Consider the following 21,162-nt stretch of genomic DNA (forward strand, 5'->3'; position numbering starts at 1 on the left):
GGTAGTTCTGTTGCTTTTCCATTGCCCCAGAACTAACCATGGTATTGAGGATGGAATATGCAGAAATTATGCTTTTCACCAGGTAGCAGTTATCATAGGTGACCAAACTTCACCTATCTATGGCGTCTATAACATATTAGGGTGATGGACTAGCATGAGTTTCACTACGCTAATTTTGCAGACATGATTAATGACAAAAGTTGTATACTTTGAAAATCTTTTCTTTTGTTACCTACATTTAGTCCCTACATGTGGACTTATCACTGAAATATTTTTAGATTAATTTCTGATTTTATAAACATGGAAACATGAAAAAACATAGGTAATAGCAGTGAAAGTGTTTTTTCATTGGTACTGAAGGGAAATTTGTATATAGTTTAATCTGGAATGAGGCAAATACTTGATGGTGTTTGATAGTCATACTCTTGGCCAGATAATAATTTTGATAAATCAACCAACCTTCTTGCAGGGGTAGAATTTGACGCCTACTTTAAAGTATTAAAAAAAAAAAAACACACTTATTCTACAGTACATGTATATAGGAGTTCAGTCCTGCATTCAGGCTTGCAAGTGTATTATTTGGTGGTTTGTAAAAACAGCTATTGCACATCTTTGGGGGATCTGAGGAAAACCAAACATTTGGGGCTTTCTTCCTTGCTTCTTATTGGAAGAAACCCAGCTTAACATGGGGTGGACAGAACATAACTGGTCATTAACTGTGAGCTTAATTGTTATGAAGCAGTGAGGAAATGGCCAGCATTTTCCTCTTCATCTTTGTAGTTTTCTCTGGGAATGCAGGTTGTTCAACCTTAGTCTGGTTTATAACACAGCCCTTAAGATTTTGGTTTCATGTTCTAACCTTTGGTTTAGAAAAATCACATATGTTTTCTTTTTCAGAAAAATCTTACCTAGAGATCATTCTTTGGAAAGCTGCTTATCATCTAACTCCTAACAGGTGTCTTTACTCTGTGTTATAAAATCTGAATACAGATACTGTCCAAACTGTCCAAAGAGCAATGTTTGAATTCACAGTAACAAGAGTTACAAAGTTTGTGCAAAAGATATTGTACACCATTGGAGTACATAGAGCTTGCTATAGTTAATTTTATATATAAAGCTGCATTTCTCATTAAAACTATTCTGTGCTACATTAAAAGTTAAATTTCTGATTTAATTTTTCGCTAACAAGAAAACTGAATGCTCGTTTAATCTCAAATCTGAAGACACGAATTGCATGAGCGAAGTTTGCAAATGTAACAATCACTGGAACTTTTAATCACCAGGATTGCTTTGGAGTTCTTCAAGTTTTCCAAGAGTCATGAAGTAAACGCGGCTGTGGCGATTACGCAGGATAGAGGTAAAGAACACCTTTAAAAAGAAAGAAAGACATTATCAGTAGATATTTTATACACTGTAACCAGGTATTTGATATAACTGTAATTGCAATTTTCTGCATCTGCTAATTAAAATATTAAGCTGTACTGGTTTGGGGGGAACAGATTTTCTTCAAATTAAAGAGTAAGAATTTAAGCCATTCCGGAGTTTAAATTATACATTTAAAAAATAGCCTCTCACCATATTCTATATACTTGTAATTTTTACAATTTAAACAAAATTAGTTTTGTTTGTTTGTTTGTTTTCTGGGCAGGTGGCATTCATCTGCTGAAGTCCTTAGTTTGGGTTAATGAATTTTTCCTTTTGTAAAACAATAATCTACTTTTACTCAAGTTGGCTTTTCTTTAAATATAACGAAACAAATTATTTAGATGTTGTTCACCATCCCTGCTTGTATTTTGGAAGCCACTGAAATTTTCTCTTTGGTGCAATTTTCTTCCTTTTTCACAGTTTTTTAAAATTTCTTTTAAAAAATAAGAAAAGTAATAGGCAACACTGTACGTATTTACCAGGCATGACATGCTGTTTTGAATTCTGTATACATTATGGAAGGGTTAAATCTAGCTAATGGACAAATGCCAGTCCCTCATATAGTTATTATTATTTTTTATCAAATCATAGCTGTGTACATTAATGCAATCATGGGGTACCATGCACTGGTATTATATACAACTGGAAATATTTTCATCACACTGATTAACATAGCCTTTCTGGCTTTTTCTTAGTTATTGTGTTAAAACATTTATATTCTACATTTAGTAAGTTTCATATGTACCCTTGTAAGATGGGTGGAGGGAGGGTAATTGGTGGGACCACACCTACGGTGCATCTTACAATAGTTACTATTTTTGAGGTGCAAGCATTTAATACCTGCTTGCGCTACTTTCCATTTCAGTGAAATGGACTGACATCAATAGATTCTAAAATGAATTGGACACATTGTGTAAATGTAAGCTGTGCCATCAAGAAAATTAGAACGCAACATGGATGTAATTATCAAAGAGGCCTGCTTTTTAGGACTAAGGCTTTTGACATCCATGTGGCTATCGATACATGAGAGGGTTTGTGACATAACAATAATGATGATGAAAAGATACATTAGCTACCCTTGACTGTGTGTTACACATTTTATGTGCCAGGCAATCTGTGAGATATTTACCCCTAGGCACATCATCACTCAGTTTTGCAACTGATCCCACAGCAATTATTAACATTCCCATTTTGCAGATGAAGGAACTAAGAATCAGAAAGCTCAAATGACTCAGGTTCTCAAACTTAGTTAGGTGGCAGAGGTTGGGCCACATCCTAGATGTGTCTAACCCCAGGTTCCTGCTAATGCAGGTCTTTATACTGCATATTGGCAGGTTTCCTTCACGTATAGTGTTTTTTTGTTGTTGTTGTTTGTTTTGTTTTTTTGAGACAAGTCTCACTGTGTTGCCCTTGGTAGGGTGCTGTAGCGTCACAGCTCACAGCAACCTCAAACTCTTGGGCTTAAGCCATTCTCTTGCCTCAGCCTCCCAAGTAGCTGGGACTACAGGCGCCCACCACAACACCTGGCTATTTTTGGGTTGTAGTTGTCATCGTTGTTTGGCAGGCCCACACTGGATTTGAACACAACAGCTCTGGTGTATGTGGCTGGAGCCCTAGCCGCTGAGCTACAGGTGCCAAGCCTTAATGTATAGTGTTTTATCCTGACCTGATATTAACTTGAATCCTCTGAAATCCCTTGTAAACATGAATTTTTTTCTAATCTTATTATGATCATTTCTTCATTCTTTTTTTTTTTTATTTCTCTTGGTATATAGGAGTGATAATGACTTTATAAAACAAAATTTTTAACTAAACTATTTGTATTGGTGAAATTGATCAAATCAGAAAATAATTCATAAATCTTGATTTTATTTTTCATTTTGGCCAAATGGACATCATAATACCTATTCATGAAGATAAATTGAGATAGCTGTTGAAGTACCTAGCACAAGGCCTACATGTGCTCAGAAAACTCAGTATTTTTTCCTACTTCTGTCGCTGGATTGTGTTGAAAGCTATAAAAGACAGATTTGCTCAAGCATTTAGTTTAAAAATATCTTTTTAGCATGAACATAAAAGAGACCATGGGTCTAAGACAATAAAGAATTTTGCATCAAACAAAAAAATGGAAGACCAAACATCTTTGCGTAAGACGTAACTAGAATTTTTACTTCTTTTTTTCCAAAATGGGTGTTTTGAAACCAAATTTCATCATTTATTAAATCAACGTTTCTACCACAAAATATAAAATTATTTTTATCAACAGTATGCCAATTTAAAAGATATAGCACAAATATATTTATGGCCAGAAGGAAAAGGATATACATTTCTTTAGTTAGTTAATTTTTAACAGTTATTCTGTTTTTGCTCTAACTAGGGAGTGTAAGCTGTACCTTATCACCTCTGCTACACAGGAATCTCAGCTTCTTAATTGACCTGCGTTTCAGCTCACTTTCCAGAACTCTTGGTTGCAATGAGCGTGCTTCAATGGCCCTTTGGCCCCATCCTGTAGTTCTCTGTGAACACTCTAAAGCTACAATACAAATGAAAAAATCAGAAAAACACAAAATATTTCCAGCAGTAATAGAAAATTATAACCACACTCAACATTTCACTATTTTTCATTAGTAAGAGGTTCATTATGATAGTTCAAGTTAACACATCCTTTTTCCCTCTCCTATAGTCAGTCATTTGGCCATTTTTCCGATCAGGAGTGGTGTTCTAACCAGCTATTTAAAAAGCTCCCTGTGACCAACACTGAGGTACAAGATCTCAATTAATTCTTGTATTCGTATTCTCTAAGACCACAGAAAAAGCTAAGAGTTAATTGTCCCCCATTTGTAGAAATTCTAATCTACTCAGAGCTATTCTTTATCTATAGTCTAGGTGAAGTACCGTGTTCCTAATAATGGGTTGTATTTGTGATCAAGTGACAAACATAGAAACTTGACTCTTAAAAATTAAAACTATAAAAATAATTTTTAAAATTCACATGTATATTAAAAAAATTAAAACTGTTAAAAAATGACTTGCTCAAACAATGACTGCGGCAACCCTTATGTAATTTAATAAACTACCATGTTATAGGAAGAACTGAAGCTAATATGATAATGTTAAGGCTTTCTCCTGCTCAGGAAATTTTTATTAAGACTTTAATTTGGGGGGGTGTTATTTTATAATACTTCAGGGCAACAAAGGTATGACAATAATTTCCATAAACGTATTTATTTCCATAAATAGCCAGATATGGGGCTGGTGCTGTAAGGGATCTTCTGGCACAGGGAACAGCATTACCATTGTGTATTTATACACAATATTTTTTATGAAATTTAGGGGGGAAAGTCCATGAACAGGCTCAGTGCCTGTAGCTCAGTGCCTAGGGCACCAGCCACACCGGGGCTAGTGGGTTTAAACTCGGCCCAGGCCTGAGAAGCAACAATGACAACTACAACAACAACAACAACAACAAAATAGCCGGGTGTTCTGGTGGGCACGTGTAGTCCCAGCTACTTGGGAGGCTGAGGCAAGAGAATGGCTTAAGCCCAAGTGTTTGAGGTTTCTGTGAGCTGTGACGCCACAGCATTCTACCTAGGGTGACCTAGTGAGACTCTATCTCAAAAAAAAAAAAAAAAAATTAAGAAAAAAGTATATAAACAAATAAAATTCTGATATTTAAAATAATATCAAAATTTTAACTCAAGTTAAAGTAGTCTGGACAGCAACAAAGTAAAAGAACTTTATTCCCATATTAATATGAATAAAACAAGAATTGCAATTGATTACTTTGACTTTTCTTTTTTTTATTACGAAGAGAATGAAGTCTACATTGATATAATTACAAGATAGGTTTTAAAAACTTTTCCTTACCTTAAAAGTTCTAGGATGCCTTTGTTTAAACCAAAATTTACCTGGCCTATACATTAAATATACATCAAAGGACTTATAAAGGAATTATTAAACATTTCTGAAAGTGACTTTTCATAGGCATAGCGAGATGTAATTTGATTCCCTCAACCTAAACCTACCAATAATTTATCTCCCGATTCCTTTCACACTATGTATCAAAATATTTATGTGCTAATGCTTACATCAAAATTATAATTAAATTACAATCATATTTTGACTCAGAAAAATGAGACTGTCCTGGAAGAAGACTTTATAGTCCAATTTTAGACTAGAATTAAAGTCATCCTAGGCATAAGGGAAATAAGGAGAATCAGTGGTCTGAGAGATGTGAACAAGTAATAGATTTAGTCCATCTGGATTTCAATTTTTTTTTTATCTGTGTGACTTCTTCAATTTAAAATGGTATTTTTGTCAACAACCACACGGAGCAAAAATTTCTAACTTAAAGCAAAGTTAATAGCTGAGTCTTAAGTACTCAGCTGATCTGGCATCACATAATTTCCACCTTAGTCCTGAAACACATAAATGTGCAACTTAACCTAGCTACTGAGCTAGCTTGCTTTCTGAGATGGAACCTGATGATTTGGAAGTGGGAACACTCAGTAATACTTGCTGTAATTGGTAAGCCTCCATGTATTTGTTTGGAAATGCAGAGTAATGATCTTATGATTGAATACATTTATTATGGCTTAAGGAAATGTAAAATTTTAGATCTGAGAAATCTACCTCTGGGTTAGTTTTCAGTAATAAAGCAATTGCTTTTAGAGAAATAGAGGAATTGATTTTCTTTTTTTTTTAAGTGACAAAAGCAATTATGGATTTTTAATCAGATACATTTGGTAGATATATTTACAAAAGAAAGGTAATTCAACCATACTTGAATTTTTAAACCACTAATTTCCTGCCAGAATATCCTTAATATTTGATAAAGAACAATTATATAATTTTAGGTTATTTTGACCTTTTCAAAATATGTTATCTATAAATACAAAATGATTATGTTACTGCTATTATTCTTTTTTTTAATTAAATCCTAGCTGTGTACATTGATTTTCTTAATATCAAGGTTATACACTGTAGTCTTTAGTATACTCTCAAAATATCCTGAATACATAAACTAAAATATCATGTTCTTATAATGATGTAATTCATTTCACACACAGATGCTTTTCAAATTCTAGCAACTTAAAATAACCTTTTGTTTTAATTCAGCAGTTGTCCTGCCTAAGGACAAAAGCTGTACCAGTTGACTTTTCAAGATGTCTTTGACTCTTTATGACTGTACAGTGGCATACTTATCCCAGTTTGTTCAGCTTTTCCTTTGAATTGAATTTCCTTATGCCCATTTCTGATTAACATATCGATCACAAAAAGTAAAGGCTAGAATGATTCATTATTTTTACATCTTTATGTCCCAGATCCGTCAATTATACTGTATGCCTTTACCTTCTGTCACTTGAAATGGTTTTAAACCCTCTGTGAGTTCTTACCTGTTTGTCGAAATTGGAGCAGGTTTTCAGGACAATCGTTAACATTGACTACGTATGCAAAAAAGAAAGGGTTCTGCAGATGCAATGCAAAGTGCTATCACCCCAAATCAAAAATGTTCATTAAAAAGCAGTTCGTTCAAACTGGTCCTTAAAGCCACATGAGGATCACATTTAGTCACTTTATAGAGATTTCAGAGGCTTCTGGCTTTTTCCTTAATAGACCACCTTCCTCTCACTCAACACACACACACAAAACACACACATGCAGAGCTGCCTTTATTCTTCATTTTTTTCTTTGAAATCCTCCTTTCAGGAAGGAATAGCTATCTTCCATCTAATCATTCTACTCTCTCTAACATTTTTACTTTTCACATGCTTTCTGTTCCCTCTCTAGAATTATCCCTGTAGTCACCAAATCTCATAAAAATACATAAGAATCTCAAATTATTTGGAGTTCCTAGCTCAGGAGTTCTGCATTGGTTAGGAAGGAAAAAAAATGTTCTGGTCTGATGAAGATGAAGAGGCAGTTTTCTTTGTTGCCATCTGGGTGGTACCTAACAGGCACTCCGGTCAGTCCCATCTATCTCTTCTCTAAATCATTTGATTCTTCACAGGAATATCACTCACTAAACAGAATACTGTTGACTATACAAAGTAGGAATATTTTTCTCTTCTAACTATTTGGCAATCTCCTAAGATAAAGGTAAACCCCCAAAATCAATGTGATGAAAAGAAGCATTTTCAACATCTGTGTAAAGTCTGCAAGCAAAGGGAGTTAAAACAAAATTACAGATTATTAAGGAAAGGAATTAGCTCCTGTTTCATTTACATAATATTTCAAATGAACAACTCAGACAACCAAAATGAGACTCTGTAGTATTCTCGTGAGTTCATTAAACATATGACAAACAGGGGCACCAACTTACTAAGGGAAAAAAATATATGGGACCCCAAATTAATCCTATTTTCCTTGAGAAGATGTAATATAAATCGGAAAGCCTTTTCTTAGGAAACATTTTTTACCCTTAAAAAGTTTCTCTGGGATCATCTGAAGGACTAAGAAATGTTGTACCTACCTATGGAAGATGGTATGTCTTTCCACACATCAAGGATCTTCTTGAAGAGTTGTTCATTTTCTTCTACAGACAGGGCTTCCTCATTGAAGGTGAGCATCATGCCAATTCCCAAGCCATCAGGTAAAATGATGATATTCTGTGATATAATGATTTCCAGGGGCTGGAATTACGTTTCATAAAGATTTATATGTCTACTATTTTATCCCTACTACTTTAATTGAAGCAGCTTGGCTGAGCAATAAAGACTCAAAGAGGTTCAAAGCACAAGAAGGGAAGAGAAACCTCGGTTTCCAAATTCTTAAGCAGGCTATCCCACACCTGAAAAGAGCTGCTTTCCTTATGTCATTAAATCATCACTGTTTAATGTTCTTCTTCATATTAAGGAGAAAGTCTTGTTTTTAAAAAAGCAGAGATATATTTCCAACACAGAGAATTTGCTTGAAATTTCATAAAGTATTATGTAAAGGGCTAGAAGTAACATTACTCGTTATAGACTTGAATTTAAGATTCATTTCAGCACCTTAACAAACACCAGTAATGAATATGCAGACCAAGTAACATATGCATGATCCTTGGGTATCAGCGAATTCTTTCAAATCAGAAATAGAATATTAACCTAAAAGTATCTTCAGCTTAAAATCCTGACAAGGAGAGGAGTAGCTTTGTAATATCCTTCATAGCTTGAAATATAATAGTCATCACTACTTTACAAAAAAGGTAGGACTATTTATCTAATGAATATAATTTAAAATACACTTAATACTCAAACTCAGAGACATTAGGTAACATAATAGCAAATACTAATAAATACCTAAACATTTCTAAATTTCGTGACACGTAAAATAATGTGACAAATGTGCTTAAACTACAGATAATGTCACATGAACAGTATTTCCCTGAGAAATGAAAAATTGTTTTCCTCTATTGTTTCTCCAGATTAGCAAGTACAAAAAAAGGTCAGAAACTATATACTTGCCAAACCCAGCGTACTCAGGCCAAGTGCTTGAGGCCATGTCTCAGCAACAACAATCCTTAAAACTAAAATGGGGATCCAGAGGCGAAATGCAATTTTAATTCGTTCCCTGGGCACTTGCATGAGCAATTGAATGAGAAAAGAGGTGAGGAAGAGAGGAAAAGAAATTGCAGGAAAGAAGGTTTTCTTGACAAAATCTATTTGGAATAAAACTGAATGGCTGCAAATCCAGACAGCCTCCGAGGTAATTCTCTTGCTTCTCAGATGATTCCTGAAGCAACCAGATATTCTTTAGCACACAGAGTTCCCTTGTGGCATCACGGCTTTTGTAATCTAGCACTCTTGGAAAAATATTATTTTTAGTACATTCTCTTTCAGAGGACAACCTCCCCTCCCTGGAGTAGGAGTCCTTTCTCTTTTAATGGGTCAAGACACAAGAGCATTTAGCTAAAATTATTTTTGAATGTATATATAAAGTATCCTAATTAGGTCAGAAAAAGATTTTTAAAAATTCATCTTCTCTCATTCTAGCTTCCAGTGTAATGATCTATGTGTTTATGATTTAATAAAAAATGTATGAAAAAATAAAAACAAGGAAATAATTTTTGACGGGCATTCTTCCTTTCTTTTGGGATGCCAAGTCATCTCCCTGATCCGTCATCCTTGCTTGCTTCTCTCTTTCTGCACTCTTTTCTCTCTCTCCCCCTTCTAAAATATAAAATAAACTTAGACTTTTATATCCTAATCATGGCCTAGACATCCTTTTCTCATCCTGCACTCAGCACCAACAGACCTCTTCTAATGTATCATCCGGTGGCCTGCACAGGGAAGTAAACTGAGGCACATCTCTACCTCCTTAGAAGGAGCTCATTTCTCTGCCTCAGTTTCAAAGCCAGCCCAAAGCTGCTCCCTCTTTAGCCCCAGCCCCGGACCTCAGGGCGAGCATTCTTCCTTTCTTTCTTTTGGGATGCCACCCTGTCTCCCTGCTCTTTCTTCCTTGCTTGCTTCTCTCTCTCTCTCTCTTTCCCCACTCTCTTCTCTATCCCCCTACCCTTTCTCCTTCCAAAATATAAAATAAACTCATACAGTTTTATATCCTAAAAAAGGAAATAATTTTCCCTGCATATTAGTCAGGTAGAAAATAAGGTTCAACTTTTTTTTTTCTATTTATTTATTTATTTATTTATTTTGCAGTTTTTGGCCGGGGCTGGGTTTGAACCCACCACCTCCGGTATATGGGGCTGGCGCCCTACTCCTTTGAGCCACAGGTGCCGCCCAAGGTTCAACTTTCTTGAATGTAAACTTGGACCAATGCTCCAATGTTTAATATCACAGTAGATGCTAAATAAAAACTATCTGACATCATATGGCAATAAAGGTGCAGGGAACTATGTAAGACACTCTTGAATGAAGAGTAGCATATTCATATCAAAATTAACCTAGCCTCATATCGCAGTGGATTTGGCTAGGATTGGTTCAGGATTTTCTGCCTTATCAACAGGGTGATTTCTATATAATCATGGGCAACACCTAGGTGATCAACTCATGATTATTAACATGACCAAAAGACTTGAAAAAATGTTTACACTAACGTCCTGACAATTGGTCTATGTAATTTGTTAGAGATGTAGAAGATAATTCTGAAAGCTATTCAAAATATCACATGACTACAGTGATTTAAAAGTACATAAAAGTTTTCTCACAGACTTTCTGTATAATGTTAAGCTGCTGAACTTTTAGTAGTATACAAATTGGGAATTAGAAAAGGGTAAAACAGAGAAACTGCTGGCTTAGGCCTCCTTTGTAAATATATTTTTTAGCAGAACAGATATCATTTCTACCATTAAATTTTGGATACAGTGGAATTAAATTTTAGATGGTGTGGTAAAATGTTATGCTTGAGCTCTTTGTAGAAATGATGTGTGTAGTATTTTTGCAACTATCTGTTATTTTAGATGCTATGCTATTTTTTCACTATGTATCATTATTTGAGTTAAAAGTCAAGGTGCATTTGCTATTAAAATGGTGATTCCTTTTGATCGTAAATTCCGACTATAATTGATATGATAAGACAACAGTTTACTATAATTTACTATATGTCACAGTAAAAGCAATACAATGAAGGAAGATACACAGAACAATGTTGTAAGAGCAATGTTATATTTTTTTTAAAAAATCTGTTAACGCATTATGGGGAGCAGGAGAACTAAAGCAAGGACTATAAATCCAAATAGCTCTTAGGGCTAGTTATTATGAATGCAGAAAGATGGATGGATTGAGAATGTAGAGCACATATCCCATCAAAAGGAGGCAGGCATGCATCAGTTCTAGTTGATAATGGCATGATAGTAACGTGGGCCTGATGTTGTCAGGTCTTCTGGTTTATCAGTAGAAGTCCAGATTTAAAATACAAACTTTATTCAAAGAAAACACTGTGCTGGATAAATGAAATCTATCTGCTAAAAAGATTCAGCTATGTGGACTAAAAAATCATTGATGACATTTGTTTGTGCATGATCACTTTCTGGCACTGTACACTTACCTTGTAGGTCTCAGTTCCAGTATAGATACTATTAATCACATTTTTAAACCTATTAGTTTCAACTGTTATAATTTCAGATAGAGGCATACAATAATTTCTAGGCATCTGAAGGTGTTAACTTACGTTATTCGGCAGGGTCACATCAGACATAACCTCGGATTCTGCATCGATGCTGTGATATCCAGTTGAGGAGCTGAAGAAAATCTTTAGTCTTTTTTCCGAACCAATAGCCAGGTCAACTGTCACTGGCTTATGACCAAGTGTTGGAAATACCTATGAATATAAAACCAATTATGGCCAAAAGGCCAAAAATGACATTCTAAGCAAAAGGCAAAAGGCAAAATTTCCCCCAGTCTTTTGCCAGGTTTATAGATTTATATAACCCCATTGGATTTTTTTTAACGGTATAAGGTATTTAGAGCTCTATGTATTACACCTTTTCTTAGGTCTTTTACTACAACAAAGAAATAATTATATTCAGGTTCTAAATATTGAGTTTCTTTTCAAATGTCAAATTTCCTTTCAAATGTGATCATAAGAGCCCTGCACTCTGTTTTCTGCCTTTAAGTTCCTTGCCTTGAGCTTTAGCAAATGAAGGAGCTCATCTGGTCTCTTAAACCGGTTCGCTGGATCAGCGGCCTGTATTTTTGCCAGTATTCGTATATAGGCTTCATAGGACATGTAGTCTCCTTCGGAGTCTGCTGATTGATCAATGCATACTTGGTAGAGAATGAAAAGTGCCAGACATGTTAACCTACCATAGACTAGGTGTGTTACAGGCTCCTACGGTTGCTAGTCCAAGGAAACAAGAGACCAAATAGGATTCGTTGCCAAGATCCAGTCATAATAGAGGACTTAGCATCACAGGATCACAATGTAGTCATGAAGTGGGATTCAAGAACTGGAGAGAGGACTTAGACCAGGACCTGTGTATTAGGCTAGACAGAGTCTTGGTATTTATATCTCTTTGCTTTCCAGCTCCATACCAGGCAACTCTGACCAATCATCAGACATCCAAGAATAAACCCATATCCAAATACTGACAGCTGACCCAAGACCCAATTTAGGGAGATCAGATCAGGTATTTGATTTGTTTCAGGCCAGACCCACACTCTGCGTGTGTGTATGTATATATAAGCATATATATACACATATTTATAAAAAATATATAAATTGTCTGTGCTATTTATAGAAGAACATAGTTCTTTTGCAAATAGACATTGAGAGGCAGTCATAAGTATTAGTCTACCTTTACTGTATACATGTGATGTTTTGGTCTACAATATATACCATGTAAACAGATCCTGATCTAAAATACAAAAGCATTTCATAAATATCTTCCTGACATTTATCAGGATGTGTCCCTATCAGTGCTTTGTAAAAAACCTGTCCATTGTGCAACCAATTCAATATCACCTGAAACATCTGCTAAAATTGTGGATTCCCAGGCCCTACTCCAGACCTACTAGTTCAGCCTGGGTTGGGTCTGAGATCTAAACTTTTAACAAATACTCCAGCTGATTCTGATATATATTTGAGGTCAGGATTGGGCTTGATAGAATACCACCAGTTCATTAATCAGCACTCATTACTAGAGAGCAGGCGTCCTCAAACTGCGGCCCACGGGCCACATGAAGCAGTGTGAATTGTATCTGTTCCCGTTTTGTTTTTTACTTCAAAATAAGATATGTGCAGTGTGTATAGGAATTTGTTCATAGTTTTTTTTTTTTTTAAACTATAGTCTGGCCCTCCAACGGTCTGAGGGACAGTGAATTGGCCCCCTGTTTAAAAAGTTTGAGGATGCCTGCTAGAGAGTAAATACAAAATAATCAGGTTTCAGTGGAAAATTCTGGAGTATTATAAATCAGTTACTCTAGATAAAAACAGTCCTGACTTTATGGGATGTGGTTTTAAGAAATCACTGTCAGCTTAATTGTTTGGGACACTGAATATTTACCTTCTGTGGCTGAGCCATAGACCCAATAAAGGTGGAAAGAGTACTGGTAAGCCTAACCACAATGCCTTGCAATAATTCTAGAGAGAAATGTGTCTAGAGTTTCAGCTAGGAAGGAATATAGGCCCACCCAGTTCCTTCCCACCCTCACCTTTTGTAGCCATGGTAACTGGAGCAAAGGTTTTCTCTTCACTCCTTCCTCCAATGGGTTGCCTCTTCTACCTGTGACACACCTTTCCTTACCTTCCCTCTTCTCTCCACCCCCCACTAAGAGAGAACAGGGACTTTCTTAGCTTTAAGTCATTGGGTGTGGAACCCAAAGCCTGGGTTTGGGCGCTAGAAGAGAAGGTCTTCATGTTGACTACAGGAATTAGGAGTGAGGAGCTGATGGGGAATTCCTGTAAGGGGAGGGGTCAGGAATTTCCCTCACATTCTCCCTTGCTGTGGTGCCTGTGAATTATCTAGAAAAGGGTTAAACGATAATTATTGACATGGTATATTCAAATTACATTAATTACAGAAGAATGATATATATTTCTGCATCTGTATTCCAAAATACTGTCCTGTTTACAATTTCTTCTACAAAGGAAAACTGTGATCCGAATGAAAAGGAGATTACTCACTTTGATAGCAGTACTTTCATCAAAGGTCTTTGGTGCCCATGCATAAAGGTGAATTGATGATTTCAAAGCAACTGCAATATAGGTCGTTTCTTCATGTTGGACTATAATGATAAAATATAAAGTTGTAACAATGCCATATAGTTAATAAGAACCCTGAAGTATTTTTATTTTCATCAAAAATGTCATAAACACAATGTAAGACCAAAGACTGTATATTTTTAGAAAAGCTACTTGGTTAAAATCTGATGCCCCCCCAAAGGTCGCAATATTGCTATACAGTTTTATGGAGCGCAGGCATTAGCTTCCAAGAATACTGAAAACTAAAGAACATTGATGAAAGAAATTAGAGAATAACAAAATAAATTGGAAAATGTTCCTATGTTCATAGATGGGTATAGATATAACAATTTTAAGATAGCAATACTATCCAAGAAGTCTCTAGATTCAATGCAATGCCTATTAAATCCCGATGACCTTTTATTGTATAAATGGAAAAGCTGATCCTAAATTTTACATGGAATTGCAAGAGGCTCTGACTAGCCAAAAAATCTTGAAAAAGATGATCAAAGTTGGAGGACTCCCAATTTCAAATCACTACAAACTGAAGTAATCAAAACAATATGATACTGACATAAAAATGGGCACAAAATCAATGGAATAGAATTGGGAGTTGACAAATAAACCTGTATATCTATGGTCAATGGTGCCATACCATTCAATAGGGAAAGACTAGCCTTTTCAACAAATGGTGCTGGGACAACTAAATATCCATAAGCAAAATAATGATGTTGTAGCCCAAATCTCATGCTACATACAAAATGAATTCAAAGTGGATTAAAAACCTAAATATAAGAGCTAAAACTCTTGGAAGTAAATATAAGGACAAATCTGTATGATCTTGAATATGACAATAGATTCTTATATGTTGATATCAAAGTATAAGCAACAAAAGAAAAAAAAGAATAAAATCAGGTTTCATCAAAGGAAATTATGAAGAAAATAATAATACAATTTACAGAATGGGAGAAAATACTTACAAACTGTATTCTGATAATAGTCTACAAATAGTCTATAGGACATGCAAAGAATGTTTACAACTCAACAGAAAAAGGACAAGCAAACCAATTAAAAATAGGAAAAGGACTTGAATAAACCTTTCTCCAAGGATAATATACAAATGGCCACTAAACACATGAACAGTATTAATCATCAGGGAAATGCAAATCAAAACTACAATGAGATCCCACTTTACACCCACTAGGATGGTGAGAATCAAAAGACAGATATCTACATGTGTTCACGAAGATGCAGGGAAGATGGAGTTCTGGTACATTATTGATGTCAATTTGAAATGGTGCAGCCACTTTGAAAAAGAGTCTTACGAGTAGTATCCAAGAAAAAAGAAAACATACATACCCATATATGAAGATGTATGAAAATGTTCATAGTAGCAATATTTTTAATAGCACACAAATGAAAAAAGTGAAAATGTCACCGACTAATGCCTAGATAAACAAAATGTGGTATATCCATACATTGCAATTCTATTCAACAATAAAAGAGGAGAAGTGCTGGTATATGTTACATGTGTTACAACAGGGATGAACCCTGAAAGCACTGTCCTAAGTAAGTCTGTCACAGAAAAACACATAATGTACGGTTCAATTTATATTAATTGTCCAGAAGAGGTAAATCTATAGAGAAAGAAAGTAGATCAATGGTTACCTGAGACTGTGAGGGGATGAGGATAAGGGAAGAAGGATAGAACAAGGTATGGCAGCTAATGGATATGGCGTTTCTTCTGGGGGGTGATAAAAATTAGATGATGGCGATGATTGCACAACTCCATAAACATACTAAAATCCATTAAATTGTGCACTTAACTGGGTATATCTCTGGTATGTAAATTATTTCAATAGGGCTATTTGAAAAGATTAAATAAAAAGCATAAAAAATATGCCAAGCTAGTCCTTTGTTCTTATGGAACTTGACAGATTTGTATTTTGCAGTAAAATCCCTCTTCCTTGGCTGAGATATTGTTTCCTTGTCTGGGATAGAGAGAGCCAGACCCTCTCTCTACCCATCAATCTACTTCTCTCCCACACCCTCTTTATCTGAGTCTAGCTTACTCTTTCATATTCTTTTATATTGTTCATATGTAGGTCAAAGGAACATGTTTAATAAACCCCCAACAAACAAAGGAATTCTTTGTTAAACAACCATTTCCTATATATTTAATACAGGGCCGTAATTGGTTCTAGTTCATTGCTTTGTGGATCTTGGAAGGCAATGAAAATGTGAGGCAAGTATGATCTGTTGCTGTCCTCCTGTGTGAAGATGATACTGTTCCACCTGTCACTGAGACAAATGTTTTTTGGTTATTCTGAGAGCTGAGGCAAATTGGAAAAATGAGCTTAACTAGTACATTCTCTTACTAAGAGCACAGATTGTCAAGATGATGACCTTGTGACTGTGGCTTATTGTACTAAAAATCTACAAGTCAGTAGGAAGTAGTTTTCCTATATAAACTCCTGGGTTAACAACTAAGGATATTTTTCACCTGAGGAGATTTCAAATTTGCATAAATTATTTGGAAGGAAGTAGTGAAAATAGTGTATTTATTTAATGTTTAAATTATCTGGCTACTCATTTCCCCCTTTAATGGTGTATGTGTTCATACACACCCATGTGAAAACGTGTCCTGAGAAAACCACTTTATTTGCGGAACAAAATTGAATATCTGTTTGCAATTCATATAATTCTAGCTATCTCCCGCCTATGCCATCAGTGCTGTCTGAAGGGGCAATTAATGAAGATGGAAAGAAGCAAAAGACAGCTGAGGGTAGAGTGGGATTTGCTTCAGAAATAGAACAGAATGGGATGACATTACTTCACAGGAGGATTCTGAGGCCTGGGAGCTGTTAAACCATTACACAATAGATTGTGAAGAGATAAGGGGATATGAAAACACTCTAATTAAAAAGAAAATAGTGATTATACTCATGAATATTGACAGTAGGGATAAGAGTCAGTGGATCATAGGATAATTTTCTTTTTGATTCATCATAAAGTTTCCTAGTCAATATTAGGAGGGATTCTATTTTCCTGTTCTAATGAAAGAAAATACCACATGAGTCTCTGCAGGTTGGTGAAGACACAGAAAGACCATTTATATAGTTGAAGCTATGTGCAAATTGGACAGCCCCATAGAATAATGCTATTCATAAAGGTTAAAGTAGGTGTTTACAGAGGCAGGACAAAAATCAGTTTATTTGAAATATTCGGGGTGACTAGAAAGGGAAGAAAGGTGAAAAAGCAAACCAAACTAACTGATATTTCTCAAAAAACAGCCAAGATTGTAGCCTAAAAGATCTGGACGATGTTGCAATGAAGTTCATGCATCGTTGTATCTGGAGTTGTAAATTCTTTCCTTTCTCTATTTTGCCTTTCATAATTACATACATATTTCACCAAATGAAAGGAAGCGAAATTTATACAGGTATAGTTAACATGAAATATGACTTACGGACACTGAAGTGTTCACAGCCTGTCAACTTATCAATAGCTTTGCAGGCTTCCTCTGTCTTCAGCATTTCCTCTTGCCTTCTTTTGCTTCCTGGATCATTATTCAAAATCTTGTTCCTCAGCCAGGTCAGATGATACACCCGAAGTCTGTTCTTACGGCCTGATAAATAAGAACAAATACAGTTTTCCAATTCAGTCTATCTTTCTTTTCATATGTGCAAAGAACAAAAAGGTAAAATTTTTGCCTCTTTAACCAAATATTTTCATTGAAGTAAAATGCATTTTTTAAAAACTACATTGCATCAGAATCTTCCCTTCAGAGTTTGGGAAAGTGATAGCAAAGTCTATCCCAGTCTCTCACTTCCAAGAGATAGCAAAAATGTCTACCAGCCATCTATGTGCCTGTCTGAAGTGGATCTAGAATATTTCTCTGGCACAGGTTAAGACAGCCACTACATAGGCAACAGAATTACCATCCATTCATTTGTGACTTGGCTTTTCATTAAGTCATGACACCTCTGAGGTTCAGAGTTCTAGAAGCTGCCCCTGGTAGTGTGTGTGTACTGCGTATGAAAGGGATGTCTGAGTACTGACTGTTTAGGCATTCAGGGCCAGTAGGATGACTCTTTTTTGTGTTTTGTCATTGCAGCATGCTCATAAAATAGTTGAACACGTATTCTTACTTTTTCCTCAACTCAATGTATCTTTAAAATTAATTTCCTAATTGCAGATTTCATCAAATTCTTATAATTTAGTTAGGAAACACAAGCCATTAAAATCACACATCTCTCTTCCAATCTAGCGACCTTATAGTCCTTTTTCTTTGTTGCTTTTAGGCTTTATTATTTCAAGATTTCTAGGCCCAAAAATAGTATTCTTATTTAGGTGATTGATATTTAACATGTTTTTACCTAACATTTTTGAAGTAGTGTTAGGGTTCAGATATCTATGTCTATGACCAGTCAATTCTTAAATGGTAAATTTGTGCTTCAGACTATTGAGTCTCCTCCTATACCAAGGGTCTCAGTGCTATTTGAAGCAAAATAATCCATTATGGGAGAAGCTCAAGCATTAAAGAAGGGCATATCTGGGTTACAGAATGCTGGATAAAAAGGTAAAGAAATCTGTTATCCAGATATATCGTCTCTAAGCCACCCAGACGCATTCAAAAAATAAACATTCCTTCTGTGTACCTAAATTATAAACCAATTAACATGAAATGTGATAAAAAAAATCATGAAGTCTGAGCATATCTTTAAAAGATTTTTTCCTCTAACCAGAACTTAACACAAACTTAATCATTTCAGGAATATACACATTAGTGTGCAACATGGCAATTGCACACTAATTATACACATTATATATTATATTTTTATTAAAAATATATAAATTTGTGGGCGGCACCTGTGGCTCAAGGAGTAGGGTGCCAGTCCCATATGCTGGAGGTGGCGGGTTCAAACCCAGCCCCAGCCAAAAAAAAAAAAGAAAAAAATATATATATAAATTTGTATAAATTATTGATTAGCACCATTTTATTTGATAGTCAGACTGGATTTATTTTATTTTCCTCTCATTTTTTCACTCATCTTTTGTCTACAGTCACCTTTAATACAAGTGCTTCATGATACTAAGCCCTGCTTAGTAATAACAATCACTTTTAATACTCATTTCCTTGATATCTGGTATTCAAAGGTTCAGGCTTTAACTGGTCAAAATGAAGAAGTTCAACTACTGTGAGGGAAAAGTGTAGAAGCCTTTAGGACAGCAGTTCTCAACCTGTGGGTCGTGAAAACAGGTATTAAAGGGCCGTGGCATTAGGAAAGTTGAGAACCACTGCTTTAGGGGATCCATTCTTGTTACTATTAATAACTCTAACTATAGACCTTTACACAATAAGGCTGTGGCAGGGACAAGTCTCTTTTTAATCTGATTACTATCCACTTTGTTCCTCGTAACACATCACAAGAAAGATATTGGGTGGATGTTGGTGTCGTCTTGTGCAAATGAATGGACAAAAATTAGAGCTGTGAAGTTCTAGGAGGCTGTTCTAGAAAGAACCTGCAAGGATGCAAATGGTGTGTTTTTTCTTATCACTAACCTAGGTTAGAGTCATTATAGTCAAAGGAAATTAGTTTAAACAGTAAATAGGTAAGAAAAACAAGTAGGAAAATCTGGTGTCCCAATTAAAGGTCATGTTTAAGGCACTCTCCTATGAACACGTTAACCTGGCAAAGTGTTTAACCCAGTTTGCGGTCTAATTAATCTACATAATTACTCAGCTAATTTTAGTTCTTAAACAAACCTGAGATGGTAATCAGCAAATTGAGTGACTCCACAACTTGAATCTGGCGGAATGGCCTTCGCTTTATAAGTTTAGTAATCTCTGCCTTTCCACTTCTGTCCATCAGGTACAGATTAGATCGGGTTCCCAACAGCAAATTGACTCCTGTACATATAGAAAAGGAAAGGTGCTATATTAGCTCAGACTGTCTTTTGTAACTGCATTTATAATTTTTGCTATTCCAGTGTGCTGATCTATGTAAAGGTGACTTATTATAGGTTAATGTTAACCATGGACTCTCTCAACAGAACAATTTCCATTTTAATGTATGAAAATGTAGAATATTTCCTCTGGCAATATTTCACTGGCTGGTTTCAACGTGCCATCTCACAAATAGAACTTTATATACAGGGTGGCCATAAAGTTCATGTGCAATTTTACATTGCCAGGATCTTAAATTGCACACAAACTTTATGGCTACCCTGTATTCACACACACACACACACATATATATATACACACTCATAGGTATACACACACATACACACACTCATATGTCTTTTTACATACCCTTTAGTGGTAGCTCAAATTTTATCAAAATTAATCAACCTTTTTGAAAATTACCATTAAGTATCCTTAGTCTGGCATACCCAAAGAGTTCAATACAGTTCATTTCTCGTTTCTAACTGTAACTAAGGACTGTAATGCTTTTGAGATAAACATATGTAAATAATTGTTTTTAAATTAAACGATTCTGTGTTCATGCATATATTAAATTTTTGTATCACCGAATGCCTGTGAAATTAGTTCCTACATACATGTATCTAAATTTATGCACTCTATTATAATTTATTTGTTGGCTGGCTCTGTTTGTTCAAATATAAGCACAAAGACCAAATGAGAGAACTGAAACAGAAGATGAAACTAAGGTTAAGTTATAATTCAAATGACTGTGGCAGCTTTTCCCTATAAACTGACATAGGAGATAATCAGCCAAGTAATGTAACTGAGGAGCAAACTTGCAGGCGTCCTCAAACTTTTTAAACGGGGGGCCAGTTCACTGTCCCTCAGACCGTTGGAGGGCCAGACTATAGTTAAAAAAAAGAAAAACTATGAACAAATTCCTATGCACACTGCACATATCTTATTTTTAAGTAAAAAAAACAAAATGGGAACAAATACAATCACACCGCCTCAAGTGGCCGGCAGGCCTCAGTTTGAGGACCCCTGCTTCAGAGTCTTCATTTTACCTAGAGGCTACTTGTCCTCCCTGGGTATAAGGAAAAAAGACAAGGGTTTCTGTTTGCTTTCATTTTCCTACTCTATCCCTTCCCAGTTCTCTAATTCATGGCCAAGGGCAGGTTTAG

The 21,162-nt window shown here is 35.4% G+C and overlaps 1 protein-coding gene across 1 annotated transcript in view; it reads right to left on the reverse strand.

Annotated features, from left to right (window-relative positions):
* Positions 1 to 1,230: 1,230 nt before the first annotated feature.
* Positions 1,231 to 21,162, reverse strand: part of NRK (Nik related kinase) — a 135,337-nt gene continuing 115,405 nt past the window's right edge. The window contains exons 22-29 of the mRNA XM_053579736.1: positions 19,817 to 19,960; positions 17,516 to 17,674; positions 13,986 to 14,090; positions 11,989 to 12,131; positions 11,536 to 11,685; positions 7,898 to 8,057; positions 3,819 to 3,958; positions 1,231 to 1,368 (exon numbers count right to left, since the gene is read on the reverse strand). Of these exons, the coding sequence (XP_053435711.1) occupies positions 1,273 to 1,368; positions 3,819 to 3,958; positions 7,898 to 8,057; positions 11,536 to 11,685; positions 11,989 to 12,131; positions 13,986 to 14,090; positions 17,516 to 17,674; positions 19,817 to 19,960 (1,097 nt within the window). The 3' untranslated portion in view covers positions 1,231 to 1,272. The remainder of the gene's footprint in view (positions 1,369 to 3,818; positions 3,959 to 7,897; positions 8,058 to 11,535; positions 11,686 to 11,988; positions 12,132 to 13,985; positions 14,091 to 17,515; positions 17,675 to 19,816; positions 19,961 to 21,162) is intronic.

Source organism: Nycticebus coucang, chromosome X (assembly GCF_027406575.1).
Source record: "Nycticebus coucang isolate mNycCou1 chromosome X, mNycCou1.pri, whole genome shotgun sequence".
NCBI lineage: Eukaryota > Metazoa > Chordata > Mammalia > Primates > Lorisidae > Nycticebus > Nycticebus coucang.